Source organism: Pleurodeles waltl, chromosome 8 (assembly GCF_031143425.1).
Source record: "Pleurodeles waltl isolate 20211129_DDA chromosome 8, aPleWal1.hap1.20221129, whole genome shotgun sequence".
Lineage (NCBI taxonomy): Eukaryota > Metazoa > Chordata > Amphibia > Caudata > Salamandridae > Pleurodeles > Pleurodeles waltl.
Genome location: NC_090447.1, coordinates 1,437,602,364 through 1,437,618,095, shown reverse-complemented (window position 1 = coordinate 1,437,618,095; position 15,732 = coordinate 1,437,602,364). Strand labels below are relative to the sequence as shown.

The following is a 15,732-nucleotide window of genomic DNA, read 5'->3' as shown; positions in this document are numbered from 1 at the left end:
AATCTACACCATGGCATGTTTAGATGGAAATATCTATCTAAGGATTCAGAATAAGATGTGCATTTTACTCTTTCTCCCTAACCTAGGAAAAAATTATACTTATGCCAGTAGCTATTTCAATTAGCTCACTAAATTTTCACAGATTTATGCATCATAACTATGATTTAAAAAATGTGCTCAGACTTCCCTCACGCTTTGCCATTATTTGGAATATACAACACATACAAGTGAATTGGCTTTATCTCCACAGTAACAGCAGCCCATGTTCATCATGGTAGATAAATATAGCCCATAGGTAACAAAAAACACGAAAATATTAAGTACACAGTCCTTACATCTGTCGGCCTTTGAAATCCAGCCTGATCCAGTAGAGTATTATGCGTTTCCCCACCTCATGTATGTTAATTGTAGAATGTATGAAAACCATTTAATGCAGTCCCATTTTTGTCCTCTGTTAAGTTAATTTAATCAGTTGATTATTTAATCCTTAAATAATGTAACATTTTAATATTCAGCAGTAGGGGAGCATGCCATGACACCGAAGTATGCACGAAGAACTGAATGAGGCAAAGCATCATTTCATTTGCAAGTGTACCCTTTAATTATTTTCAAGAGTTTCCTTGTGCCTTCTCTAGGACCAGCAAGCATCCGTACGATGAAAAACTTGACAGCAATAGCGGGGCGGGACACTTACATTCACTGCCGTGTGATTGGCTACCCTTATTACTCCATAAAATGGTACAAGAACTCTAACCTCCTTCCTTTCAATCACCGCCAAGTGGCATTCGAGAACAACGGGACGCTAAAGCTGTCGGATGTGCAGAAGGACGTAGACGAGGGCGAATACACCTGCAACGTCCTGGTTCAGCCGCAGCTGTCTACCAGCCAGAGTGTGCACGTGACTGTGAAAGGTAAGGAGAAGCCTCAAATTCCTATCACTGTAAAGTTGAAAAAAGTAGCAGTGTGCAAAATTGCAAACATACTGGCAACTTATTGTGAAGGTGACAGAGTTTGCAACTTGACAAAGTCAGAGTAAAAAAAAAAAAATCCCATGAGCTAAACATTTTTGCTCGAAACTTCTATGGCAAAAAAAAGTTTTTGTCAAGAATTTTTCTAGCAAAATTTTGTTTGCGGAAATTTGACTGCAAATAAGTAGGTGCTTCAGGTTTTTCCTTCTGTAAAACCTTTTTTTTTTTTTAAACGTTGCCAAGTTTGCGAAGGGCAGCAAAGTCGAACAACCCTACCTACAGCCACACCATCCGTGGGATTTGCACTGAGAAACAGGAAGGAGTGTATCAGCCGTGAGAGAGCTGTGCAAAAAAAGAGTCACTCCAGGGCCTGAAGTCTAACAGTAAAGGGATGTATGCTCTAATTGTGTTAGCAAAAATATTGACTGACATAAATGTTGTGTCCTAAATACCTGCTACAAAAATATTATTACTTTAGGTGTGGACTTTTAACTCCAACAGGCCGATTTGTTTGTAATGATATTTAGTGAAACAATATTTTTGTCAGAAGATATTTAGTCCACGATATTCTGGTACCAAACCATGAAAAGGGTCATGGAAAAGTCTGCACAGGCTTTAAAGGGATGTAAAAAGGAGGAATCTGACACTATCATTGCCTAAACGTGGTCTATCGACACCAAAAAGGAAGGGGAGACTGCTAGTAGCGAGAGATACCTGTGCTGGCCCAGGAAGGCGGGATCCTTTGAAGATTGCTCTATAATAGACTAATGTGACATGGGGTGAAAGAAGAAAGTGGATAGCCATGCCCTGCCGGAGCAACAATGTCCAGGGTGTCAAAAGTATCATTCTAAGCATCTCACTGTGGTCAAGTAAGTACAGGTTACTTGGAAAGAAATCCCACCCCACAGAATAACTTCTCTTGGAACCACTAGGGTACCTGGAAAGCATTCCGCTCGCTGGCTCTTATTATGCTGAGAGGAACACAGAGATAGCAAGAATCATCCTTCTCAAACACTGAGTATGCCACAGGGGTCACTTGCTCCTCCCGGACTGAGTGGGACACAGGGACATCTGAAATAATTCCCATTTTAATGTCTCAGTATTCAACAGCTCACATAGGTATCTTGAAAGAACAGATGCTTCTGGGTTTCACTGTGGTGAGGGATTTGCAGGAGCATCTGGGAGGTGCTTCTTTGCTGGAGTGTCACTCCTGCATGAATAACAAGGGTACCTTTAATATTTTCTCTTCGTTGAGCTTTATGTGGGCTGGTGAAGGGTCACGTGTGTACCTCGAATGTTAGTCCTAGTTGAGGCATAAGACTTGGAACAGGGTCTAAAGACAAACACAAGGGTTGTGTGGCAGTCTTTCACGGAGGTGCAAAGCCTCCCTATCCAGCTAGCAGTGGCTGGGCTTGGGACATAAAAGGGACTCTGATTGGCCTACTTTAATCCCTGACAACAAACAACAAGGTGATGGGTAGATTGCTTAGTTCTGTTCCAAAAGGAACAGGCCAACCTGATCTACCTGGCTAGGTCCCCTTCCCTAGAGGGGAACATAGGCGACCCCAGACCAGTTCCGGCCTACCTAGGCCTCATCAGTATGGTATAGCTTGAGTCCTGTGGCACAGTGAGCCTAGGATCCAAATCTAGCCATACCAATCGGATTTAGAGCATCAACTGTAAAAAAAATCAATGTGGAGCACTGGATTACTGGAACTAATCTATGCCTCGGCAATCGCTCGGGCCACATTACTGCCCATCGTTTTCGCCCCCAATGCCACTATAGAAGGAAACTTGCCATATACAAACCAGTTTTGATCTTGATTAAATAGGAACAGTCCAAACAAAAACTGTTAGGCGAGGTCCCCTGCAAACAGGAACAAAAACAACCCTAGACTGGTTTCAGCCTACTTGACCTTGAGTCCCATGGCACAGTCAGCACAGCACCCTCGTCTGGGCATACCCATTCACACTTACACAACTGCAACAAATAACACGGTGAATGGATTGCTTCAATTAATCTCAGCCAATGGCAATCATTTGGGGCTGCATTCTAGTCCATCATTTTTCACCCAGTATTTCTCTTTCGACAGAGACCTGACATATGTAAATCCTTCTCCAGTAGGAACAGGGCAGCCCAACTACAGGCCAGTCCCCTCCAGGTGGAACACAAGTAACCCCAGGCTGGTTTCACCTAAGCCTACTGAGGCCTCATCAGTCAGGTTTAACATGAGTCTTATGGCATAGTGAGCATGGGATCCATGTCCAGGCATACCCAAACTAGGTTTAATTAAAAGTACTAGAATTTAATCAGCTAAATTATTACAGAATCTTAAGAAAAACTTCAAAATTTATAGCAAAAAAGAAACAGTCATGAAATGGGGCAACATTAGAATTGGAGAATAAAGTAACAATCCGTATTGTTCGCAAGGGCCACAACCATTCTGCAAAGCGTTGCCAGCGCCTCACTATGCTCAAGAAGTGAAATACTTCCCTTCTCTTGTTAGGAAAGCAGTCAGCCAAAGGGACAATCTACAGGGACCAGAAAGGCTGGGCATCAGTTGGTTACCTTGAAATGACTGCTCTTCTGAAAAAGACGTTGCAGAATAGTTTCAAAGAGTTTTCCGAACTGCAGCATATTTCAAATATTCCAGGATTATTCTGCAGCACTCGACACTCTTGACACAATGCTCATGTGGTCTGCTCTGTTCTTCCAAGTACCCCAGAATTCAGCATGGAATTCTTCCAGGCAAGGAGCACTCTTTTTATCTTCACAGAAAACCTAATATTCAAGCTCACATGTCTGCAGGACTGGATTTTCAGCAGACAGTTTGCTTGGCCCGGGGCTTAATATGGTGAGCACAATCCTATCATTCCAGGATCTTTCCTGCTTTGGAGAACATATCCTCTTGCATCAGGCTCCTAGGGGAGGCAGTTATCCTGACAGATTTCGCAAATAGTCATACGGGACATGTGCAGAAGGCATGGGGCTTTCTTCTATGTTCCAAGCGAATTCTGCAGCAAGTCAAGGCTGGGCTTTCAAAAGGGAAAAAATCATATTATAGTTGTGTGACCCTGAACCAAGTGGTACACATTCCTATTACCCTTCAGAGTGTTGCGACTACTGCAAAGTCCACTCAATGTGTTCCAAAATTACAGAGTTCACACTTAGGGCCAGATGTAGGAACAAAAAAATTAGGGACTCGCAATTTGCGAGCATGTGCGACTCGCAATTTGCGTGTCGCTAACTGGAATGCAGGTACAATTTGCGGGGACAAATTGCGACTCGCACCCGGAGTCGCACCGCAGATAGCGAGTCCGCTGTTTGCGAGGTCGCGTTTTGCGACCGCGCAAAAAACGGACTCGCAATTTGCGAGTGGGTAGTCACAATTTGCGAGTTGCTATTGCATATGGTTTGCGACTCGCAAATTGCGACTTTCTATTTGCGGGTCGCAAAATGGGGTCGCAAATTTTGCGAGTCGGTAACGGCTCGCATCGCTTTTTGCGAGTCGGAAATGGGATTTTTGCATCCCATTTCCAATTTTGCGGAGTCACAAATAGCGATTCGGGCCATTTGCGACTCGCAAACGTTTGCTACATCTGGCCCCAAGTGCTCAGATGCAGTTAGCACAGCTCCATGTCAAATACATCCCAGCAGCACGATCCAGCACCAGCTCATGGACCTTTGCTGGGCATTGCTCTGTTTGCCAATGACCTTCTCTTGAGAAGACCCATTACTATTGTACATGGTCACTTTGAAGGGTGGAGTGGAGATCTCTTGCAGGACGACGTTTAATATGAATGGAGTCAAACCTGGCTTTCCAAGCAGACATTTTAAATAGATGGATCACAAAATAGCCCTTGTCTCATAAATCACAAAACTAATGGCATCCACATTAATAGTTAAGTGGCACTTTTCCAGAGGGCTGGGGTCTGCAGCACAGTAGCAGTGCAGCCGTCTGCAGACTGAAAGGGACAATCTGTAGGGGTAACTTGTTCTTCAAAATCCACAAGCTTTTGAGATTTTTCTTCTCATCTTCTTACGCTTGACCTACGTTTGAGATATCCCATAGGCCTTTATATAGATCTGTTCACACTGCTTTTCATAAGGTATCCTGGTATAGTTTCATGTTGTACTAAAGACTGCTATACATGTATAAAACATATGTTAAATTTTCTTAATAATGTCTAATGGTGACATATAAAAATAACATAACTAATCTAGTGTAACTATGTATAATCATTGATTTTTAGCATCACAATACCTGCTGCATGGGGCAGCCTGGTATAGAAATTTAATTCCTGTTGAATGCACCAACTACCACTTAAGCAAATGAAGGACGGTCTTACTTTACAACCTTCCCAAAAAAGCAGTGTTCACACATAAGGAGACCACTATGGGAGACCTCTATGGCAGTGTGTTTGTTTATTACCCTGCTGGAGTTCAGTACAGGAGTGGTTGATTTTATCTGCACCTTACCACCTTTCCAAAATATAATGCGAGTTTTAAGACTGATATCAAGCAACCTTTGTTTTTCCGCATATTACAAGCTGCATATTCATGTGTGTATAAACCTGTGCACTTCATCCTATGGCACCTGCAATAAGATAGACAGGATATCTTTCACATCAGTCATGTTGGTGATGGAGTTACCCATTTGCCAAACTCTGAACCAAGTTCAGATGTCACATTTATTCTGACATTTCCAACATAAAGAGCATGAAATGAAGAATTTACTAATAGGTAATAATGGGCATTTTAATGGCACAGTCATGTATAATAAGAGATAAAATACCCCCGTCAGATGCTAAAAGCATACTGCTCTTTGGAGTACAGTGTCACCTTCTAAATGAAATCAATCGATTTCCCTTTTTTCTCTCTTTGGTTAAAAACACTCCTTGTTGACGTGCCTTTTCATTACATTATGTATTAGTGGGTAATTAATCCCATATATCACCACAAGCCCAGATCATCTCTGCTCAGAGATGGATTGAAAATAGCCAAATTGTTGTAATAGTCTGCAGAGGCAAGAATGACTCTCTCTCAAGGGTATCTCAGGAACATCCTTTGTGATGCACTAATGCCCTTCTAAAGCTCTAACAAAGACCTAAACTATCAACTTGATTGATCAATATGACTGCAAGGTAGTTTGTAACCTGCTGGAATAAAAGCGGGGGTTGCTATTGTTAACTCTTCATTATTAACTGATGTTATTTGAGCATGGAGACAGAGTTGGGTCTGTGTCACATATTCAGTCTTACTTATTCACTTATCCCATAATTCCAACATACATTTTGTGGTGCTGTAGGGGTTCTTTGGTTCACATACTAGACCAAACCAAAGGATTTCCCTTACACTCCTGAGCTCCATTTTAAGATATCTTAGGAAGTGACATAATAGAGGCTGGTGTTGCCCAGAAGGTATATTGTGTATTAACTTCCTTCTTGTTCTCTTCTCCTTTTACAGTTCCACCTTTTATCCAGCCTTTTGAATCCCAGCGGTTCTCAATTGGGCAGCGTGTCTTCATCCCATGTGTGGTGGTCTCAGGGGATCTGCCAATCACCATCACCTGGCAGAAGGATGGCAGGCCCATCCCGGCGAGCCTGGGGGTTACGATAGACAACATTGATTTCACCAGCTCCTTACGGATCTCAAACCTTTCACTGATGCACAATGGCAACTACACCTGTATCGCCAGGAACGATGCTGCAGCGGTGGAGCACCAAAGTCAGTTAATCGTGAGAGGTAAGGCAATACAGAAAGTGTTACGGGCAATGAAGAACACCGTAAGCACTGTGCATCGAATGTGACTGAAGCTTAACAGAAGCCAGTCATCAAACACATGTCCCATTTCGAGGTATATAGTTTTAAAATGTTGAAAATTGTTTTTACTAAGTTTTATAAAACGGATATTTCGTTTGTAATTTAAAAGACTATCCCAGAAGCAAGAGGGCAATGTGTTTTCTCCTGCTTTTGTCAAACAAATCATTGCTTCCCGGTACTGTGCTAACAAGTAAATGCATTATCACATTAAAAGAATTAGAAACATACAAATATAGTATTACACCACAGATACCACCGGGCAGAGTCACACAGCCTCCTATTTTAAAGATGGCCAAATTTCCACCCATCTCCCACTGTGATCTTTGACTGCTTACCACCAGCAGTCTGTGCACAAGGCAATCAAAGCAAATGTTGGTAAAACACTGGCTGCACAAGCCTATATGCACCCTGAGAGTATGCTGATGTTAAAAATGGGGTCTCTGGTTGGCAGTCAGTTTGCACTCTGTCCAAGCAGGGACTCTCACTCTAGTCAGGGCAATGGAGATACACACTAAGATAACCCCTGCTCATCCCCTTGGAAGCTTGGCACAAGCAGTCAGGCTTATCTCAAAGGCAATGTGTAGTGTCTGTACCAACACACACAGTAATCCAGTGAGAACACTACAAAATAGACACCACATTATTTTAGAAAAATAGGTTATATTTATCTAAATCAAACACGACCAAAATGGCAAAAATCTAACATACACAAGTCAAGATCTGAATTTTCATAATCTTACACCATAGAAAACAATGGAAATGTTGATTTTACACAAACTACCTGGTTTATGTAAAAAATAAAGCTGCACGGGTAAGCGCGCATCGGAAGAGTCAGCGATGCGTTGATTCCTTACTCGCAAGTGAGGCTGTGCATTGTTTCTTCTCCAGTCGGGTAGGTGATGTGTTATTTTTCTCCCTCGCAAGAGAGTGATGCGTCGATTTCTGGACAGGGCACCTCGGATCTGTGCAGGTTCACGATGACTTTGGCCCCCAGCGATGATTCTTGAGAAATCTGGTTGCACGGTGTTAGAAAACCACGCTGCGTGGGGTTTGCATCATTATCAGCAGCCGCAAGCGGGTGTTGCGTTGTTTCTCCAGCCACGATGCACTGATCTCTCAGCCCCGATGCAAGTGGAGCACCAATTCTAGCCACGAAGCAGATGACGCATCATTTTTCAGCCTCGTTGCAGGTGGTGCATCACCATCTTCACCTTTCAAGGGCCCAGGGACTGGATGGAGCACCACTTGGCAAGGCAGGAGTCTCAGCAGAGAGTCCGGGTGCTGGCAGAGGAAGTCTTTGATGGCCCTGAGACTTCAAAACAGGAGGCAAGCTCAGTCCAACCCTTAGAGATTCTTCTCAACAGGAATGCACAACAAAATCGAGTCTTCGTCCCCTTTCACAGGCAGAAGCAGCAACTGCAGGATAGCCCAAGAAAGCACAGTCACAGGCAGGGGCAGCACTTCTCCACAGCTCTTCAGCTCTTCTCCTTGGCAGAGGTTCCTCTGGAATCCAGAAGTGATTTAAAAATCTGGGGTTTTGGGTCCACTACTTATACCCCTTTCTGCCTTTGAGGAAGGCAAACTTCAGAGGTAAGTCACTGTTGTTCACAAGATCTTTCCTTGCCCAGGCCTGGCTCCAGACTCACACCAGGGGGTTGGAGGCGGTATTGTGTGAGGGCAGGCACAGCCCATTCAGGTGTAAATGGCCACTCCTCCCTCCACTCTAGCCCAGATGGCTCATTTGGATATGCAGGCTACACCCCAGCTCCCTTTGTGTCACTGTCTAGAGGGGATTCACAAACAGCCCACCTGTCAGTCTGACCCAGACAGGGAAAGCACAAGCAGGCAGAGTCACAGAATGGTTTAAGCAAGAAAATGCCCACTTTCTGAAAGTGGCATTGTCAAACAATTTAAAAAACAACTTTACCAAAAGATGTATTTTTAAATTGTGAGTTCAGAGACCCCAAACTCCACATCTCTGTCTACTCTCAAATGGAAACTGAACTTTAAGGCTATTTAAAGGCAGCCCCCATGTTAACCTATGAGAGAGATAGGCCTTGCAACAGTGGAAACCGAATTTGGAGGTATTTCACTGCTGGGACATGTAAAACACATCAGTACATGTCCCACCTTTAACATATATGGGACGCTGCCCATGGGACTACCTAGGGCCTATCTAAGGGGTGCCTTACATGTATAAAAAGGGAAGGTTTTAGCCTGGCGAGTGGGTACGTTTTCCAGGTCGAATTGGCAGTTTAAAATTGCACACAGACACTGCAGCGGCAGGTCTGAGCCATGTTGACAGGGCTTCTCATGTGGGTGGCACAACCAGTGATGCAGGCCCACTAGTAGAATTTGATTTACAGGTCCTAGGCACCTCTAGTGCACTTTACTAGGGACTTACTAGTAAATCAAATATGTCAATCATGGAAAAGCCAATTTCACATACAATTTACACATAGGGAGCACTTGCACTTTACCATTGGTCAGCACTGGTAAAGTGCCCAGAGTCGCAAAAACAGAGTCCAGCACACAGCAACAACCTGGGAAGTAGAGGCAAAAAGTTAGTTGCAACCACACCAAAGAAGCCAGGTCTAACAGCTGAGCTCTTAGGCTTCTTAGTTTCATGAGTCAGTACCTCATGCAGTCCACTTTTATGCCTTGCATTCTGTGTCTTACAGTCCTGATTTGATAACTGGCTAAACAGAAGTACAACTTCCAGTCTGCAAATCTAAAGCCAGGATTAAATGAGTTATTGATGCATGGACATAAGAGCTCAGTGTATTGCTCCATAGAGCAGTAGTAGGTAGAGTTGTCAATTTCTTTTTTATCATGTAGCTGTTGAATTCCTGGGACAAGGAGGCTTCTGCCTGGGTGACTTAAAGCCAGCAGTTAGAGTTGAGGTAGAATCAAAGGATCCCCTTGTGCAACAACAAGTAGTAAAATGTCAGGATCCACTGGCCCTAATGGCCTGTTTTTGCCATTACACCACACTGTATGTAACTGTGCCCCATGGCACCTTGGCTTATATATCATGTTAAAGTAGCAGCAATACAAGGATTATTTGCATTCATCTAATTTGGAAATAGTAAGTCAGATTGTATCATGGGACTCAATGGGTATTGGAAACATCTGGCACCAATACATGCTACATATCAATAGCCAGTCTTGTATTTAATCTGCTACTAATATCCCACATCAATATAAATGTACAGGCTTCAGACTACTTTCCATTTCTTAAGTAGTCATGGCTCAAAAATCAAAAACGTCCTTGTAATGGGTGGATAAATATGACTGCATTGGATATCACCAAATCAGTGTAGTTCTTTCTAAACTATATGTGCCTTGCCAAATTCTAATAAGACATGTGGCAAAAAAGCATGGAAACATAAATAAATACATTTGTTATCCCGGCCATCGGTGGTGTGCTTTGCCCCTGATGTTTTGGCTTCAGGCCTCCTGTTTTGTTGACTTCGTTTTTGCTGGCCTTAGGAGTCTGCAGACTTTACCACTGCTAACCAGTGCTAGAGTGCTTGTGGTCTTTCCCTAAAACATGGTAAGATTGGCTTATCCCCGACTGGCATTTTAAATTTTCTTATAAGTCTCTAGTAATATGCACTACATGTGCCCAGGGCCTGTAACTTAAATGCTATTAGTGGTCTGCAGCACTGATTGTGCCACCCCCTCAAGTAGCCCTTTTAACATGTCTCAGGCCTGTCATTGCAGAGCATGTGTGTGCAGTTTTAAAGTGCAATGTCGACCTGGCAAAGTCAACCTTTTGCCAGGCCCAAACCTTCCTTTTTAATACATCCACGTAACCCCTAAGGTAGTGCCTAGACAGCTCTAAGGGTGCAGCGCATTTAAAAAATTGGACATGTACTTTTATGTTTTACGTGTCCTAGATGTGAAAAACTCACAAAGTTGTTTTTCACCACTGCAAGGCCTATCTCTCTCATAGGTTAACATTAAGATTGCATTATTACATCTTATAAGTGTAATTCACAATCTGGGAAAGCTACATTGTTCGAGTTTGGTATCTCTAGAATCACAATTTAAAATCACACCTTATAGTGAAGCTGGATATTAAATTGCAATTAAGAAAATGCCACTTTTAGAAAGTTAATCACAAATAGACAGGGCAACCTAGTAAGTAGTATTAATGTTAAATCACAATGGTCAAATAGATCCCATTTTTAATAAATGCCACATACACATCCTTACTGTTCAGATGAATTATGGATGCATGAAATATATATATCTTACGGTCATCAATACTGCACATTATCCCCCAGATCACATAACATAAATATGTAAAAAATCACATCTGAGGACCCAGGAAGTGATTGTAAACACCCTATTGACCAAAAGCCAATAACTCAATTTATAGTCCAATCCAAGAGGTATGTTGGTATTCACCACAGTGTGTCAATGAAGGGAATCTGACATGGTGAGAGCCTGCATTAAGGAAGACCTCTCCAAGATGCTGGTATTAGGAATTATTAAGCTCTCAAACAGCCCTTGGTCCAGCCCAGTGGTGTGGGACCCCAAGGCCGCCTCTCCAGGTGTCACCCCTGAACTTAGGTACTGTGTGGAATACTGTGGGCTCAATGCGGTCATCAGACACGCACCTCATCCTTCAACCTGATGAGCTTATATATTAGCTATGAGCTGCCAAGTTCCTCAGCACGTTCGACTTAATGTCTAGGTACTGGCAGATTGTCTTGACTGAGAGGGTTAAAAAAAGAGGTCTGCATTCTTTACCCCAGAAGGGCACTTTCAATTTTGGGTAATGCCCTTCGGGTAGAAGAACACCCTTGTTACCTTCCAGAGGTTGGTCAACCAGGTCCTGGCTGGGTTGGAGAACATCAGTGCTGGCTATCTAGATGATATTGTGGTCTTCAGTTCTAGCTGGGAGGACCACCTTTGCCACCTCAAGGAAGTACTTCAGGCCCGGCAGGGGGCAGGCCTGATTATCAAGGCCAGTAAGTGCTAGATAGGGCGGGTTCAGTGGCCAACTTGGGTCACCAAGAGGGAGGAGGCAAGGTGCAGCCCCCCTAGGCCAAGAATGAAACCACACTGGCTTGGGTACCCCCAAGACACAGACAGAGGTGAGGGCCTTCTAGGCTTCACTGGTTATTACAGGAGATTTGACAAGGGATATGGCACCATCGTTGCACCCTTGAAAGAGCTGGCTTCTGGATTCAAAGATGCAGTCATGCCAGGTGACCTGGACAGAGGCGTGGCATAAAGCTTTTGACACCCTGAAGGAGGCCATGTACACAGCACCCATGCTTAAGGCCCCAGACTTCTCCCAAGAGTTAATTGTGCAGACAGATGCCTCAGAACATGGCATAAGGGTTGTTCTCTCACAGCTAAAAGAAGAGGGACTGGATCAACCTGTAGCCTTCATCAGTAGGAGGTTACCTCCCAGGATACAGAGGTGGAGTGCATTATCAAAGCTCTGTAGGCAGAATTAAAGTTTCACAATTTATTGCATAAATATGAAAGGCAGGTGGTTTTAGGGATTTTAAATGTAAGACACAGAAAACACTTGTTTACTCATGGCCTCTTGACTGCGTCCATCTTACTTAATATCATGTTTGTCAAAAATGGATTTTCTTTCTCTTTAGTAGGTACATCTGGCTACTTTTTGATGTTAAAAATCGAGGCCATTGATCAACTGTCTGTGGCATGATCACCTTCTAAATTATATTTTAGGATCAACAAGTGATACTGTATTCATTCTTCTTCCTTACTTTTAGTTCCTCCGAGATTTGTGGTCCAACCCAGCGACCAAGATGGGATTTATGGGAAAGCTGTGATCCTGAACTGCTCTGCCGAGGGCTATCCTGTACCAACCATCGTCTGGCAGTATTCAAAAGGTAACTTTTCTAAAAATGCCCACTCTTTGTTGTCTTGTGCAATGCTACCATTTTCTGAAAATTCCTTTTAGGTTCGGTAGATATTCAATGTGTCTGGAAGTCAGTGAATGGAGGTGTGATGTTCCAAGTGTCTGGAAGAAAAAGTGTGTCACATTAAACCCAGTGCATCAGAAGAACAGAAAAAAAAAATATGCAATGTGAACAGTACAATTTTTAAAACACTATGGGGCCTAGTCACAAACTGCATTTTGTGGCACATTTTGTAGTACTAAAGAAGTACTATAAAGGTACTACAAAATGCTATTTACAAATTTGTGTGTGTCATTTCCACCACCACCTCTCCTATCTTTTCTGTGTGGAGATCTCCACCCCAACTGAGGCGTCTGAGCACAGGTAAGTATACGTTTTAGCATTAAGTGGGGGAGGGGACGTGGGAGTGTCTGGAAAATGGGGAATATTTCTAAAGAGGAGGGGTTTAAGGAAAAGTACTGAAGGGTTAAGGAAGGACTAGAGAGGTATAGGTAGGACAGTATACCCAACCACAAAAGCGTAATCCCATTACTATTTACAAACTGCCCTTCTAAAGTTACTACAACCAAAATGCAACCCAAAATGGTAGTAAATCCCTCCAGCTCAGAGCTGAAGTAAGTCCAGCGCCACACATGGCCAACCACTGGTACTATCAACATCCTCCCATAGAAATAAAGTGAGGTAGTAACTTAAAATAAAACATCATAGAAAATAATGGTAAATTATTTTAACTGATTAAAATAGTTGAAAACATAATTACATATAATTTAATGTCAAAAATATAAAATTAATACATATGTATTATTTAAATCTAAAATACCTTTTTACATTACTTTTGAATTATTTTTATACTAAATTTAATAATTGACACTACATAATACAAATTATTATTTTTTTACTTCTGATGGGAATTTACGATCTAACTTAAATGCAAGAAAAATAATTTTATTTTAAGTTAATCTATTTAAATTCATTTTTATTTTAGTTATGTTGCTGTAACATTTTTGATCCTTTGTTCTTCATTTAAAATAAATATATAGAAGCTTAATTTATATAAATATGTAGCATAAAAATATTTTGACTGATATTTTTTACGAGTTTAATAAACTTGTTTTCCCTTTTCCCTTCACTTTACCAAAGGGAGACTTTGTAGTTGGGTGGAGTGGTTAAGTATAAGGAAAAACAGGAAGATGTTTGCTATGTAGGAAAAACAAAGTACATTTGCACTATTTCTCCAGTGCTTAAGTATAGGCTATGTAAAATTCTGCAGTGGGGGAATGGGAGACTGGGAATATTTGTCACATCACTTTCCCAGCAGAATGCCTGGAAACCAGTGATTGAAACAGCTGTCTGGGAATAGTATTGGGAATGTGTAGGAATTCTAAAAAGCTGTAAAACGGAACCGGCTCATTGAAGTAGTTTTACAGATTTCGGACTGTCGGACATCAGCGATTGGTGCGTCTCCCGGCAGCTTTGGTGGGGTCATCAGGTTCCTGCCTACATGTTTTCAAATTTGCAACCCAGTAACTCACCACAGGTACAACGACAGGAGCGCAGCGTGTAACTGTTGCGGGGTGTGGGTAAAAGCAAATGTTGCCCGAGTGTTGGCTGCAGGCAGTGAACGTGCTTGCAGCGTGTGGAATACTGCAGGGGTGCGGGTTGTTACTCGTGTATAGTGTTGCAGGAGCACAGGCAGTGTGTGGAATACTGCAGGGGTGCGAGTTGCTACTCGTGTATAATGTTGCAGGGTCGCAGGCAGCGTGTGGAGTGCTGCAGGGGTGCGACTTGCTACTCGTGTATAGTGTTGTAGGGGCGCAGGCAGCGTGTGGAATGCTGCAGGGGTGCAAGTTGTTACTTGCCTATAGTGTTGCAGGAGCGCAGGCAGCGTGTGGAATGCCGCATGGGTGCGAGTTGTTACTCGTGTATAGTGTTGCAGGAGCGCAGGCAGTGTGTGGAATACTGCAGGGGTGCGAGTTGCTACTCATGTATAGTGTTGCAGGGGCGCAGGCAGCGTGTGGAGTGCTGCAGGGGTGCGACTTGCTACTCGTGTATAGTGTTGCAGGAACACAGGCAGCGTGTGGAATGCTGCAGGGGTGCGAGTTGCTACTCGTGTGTATAGTGTTGCAGGAGCGCTGGCAGCGTGTGGAGTGCCGCAGGGGTGCGAGTTGCTACTCGTGTATAGTGTTGCAGGAGCGCTGGCAGCGTGTGGAGTGCCGCAGGGGTGCGAGTTGCTACTCGTGTATAGTGTTGCAGGAGCGCAGGCAGCGTGTGGAGGGCCGCAGGGGTGCGAGTTGCTACTCGTGTATAGTGTTGCAGGAGTGCAGGCAGCGTGTGGAATGCTGCAGGGGTGCGACTTGCTACTCATGTGTATAGTGTTGCAGGAGCGCAGGCAGCATGTGGAGCGCTGCAGGGGTGCGAGTTGCTACTCGTGTATAGTGTTGCTGGTGCGCAGGCAGCGTGTTGAATACTGCAGGGGTGCGAGTTGCTACTCGTGTGTATAGTGTTGCAGGAGTGCAGGCAGCGTGTGGAGTGCACCAGGGGTGCGAGTTGTAGACGTGTATAGTGTTGCAGGAGCGCAGGCAGCGTGTGGAGCGCCGCAGGGGTGCGAGTTGCTACTCGTGTATAGTGTTGCGGGAGCGCAGGCAGCATGTAAGACTGTTTATCCGACACTAAAGTGTTTGTGATGTCAAATGGAATGTTGAAGAGCAACCAGAAACTTGTAGAAATCATTGCGAAAGTGAAACCTGAAATTCGGCTGCTTATTGAAAAATGCAACACAGTAAGTGTTTACCAAGTGATAGCAATATATATATTTTTTTATTGTAATCCCCTCCCAGCTGTTTTTATGTTGGCATCCTAATGGATTGTCCCCTGTCTCGCTAAGGGCCAGATGTAGAAGCAGTTTTGCCCATTCTGTGTCTATGGGGAAATGTGTTCGTACATATGGCTCTAATTCCCTTTTGTTTTGTGACTTTTGTGGCATCTGATGCAGATTGTTTTGCATAACTGCCACTGTCTGGAATCTTCC

General features: G+C 43.4%; 1 protein-coding gene across 1 annotated transcript in view; it reads left to right on the top strand.

Moving 5' to 3' along the window:
• The window catches only part of DSCAM (DS cell adhesion molecule), a 1,000,736-nt gene that overhangs the window by 529,467 nt on the left and 455,537 nt on the right, over window positions 1-15,732 (top strand). Inside the window, exons 8-10 of the mRNA XM_069202587.1 lie at window positions 636-911; window positions 6,436-6,714; window positions 12,555-12,674. Of these exons, the coding sequence (XP_069058688.1) occupies window positions 636-911; window positions 6,436-6,714; window positions 12,555-12,674 (675 nt within the window). The remainder of the gene's footprint in view (window positions 1-635; window positions 912-6,435; window positions 6,715-12,554; window positions 12,675-15,732) is intronic.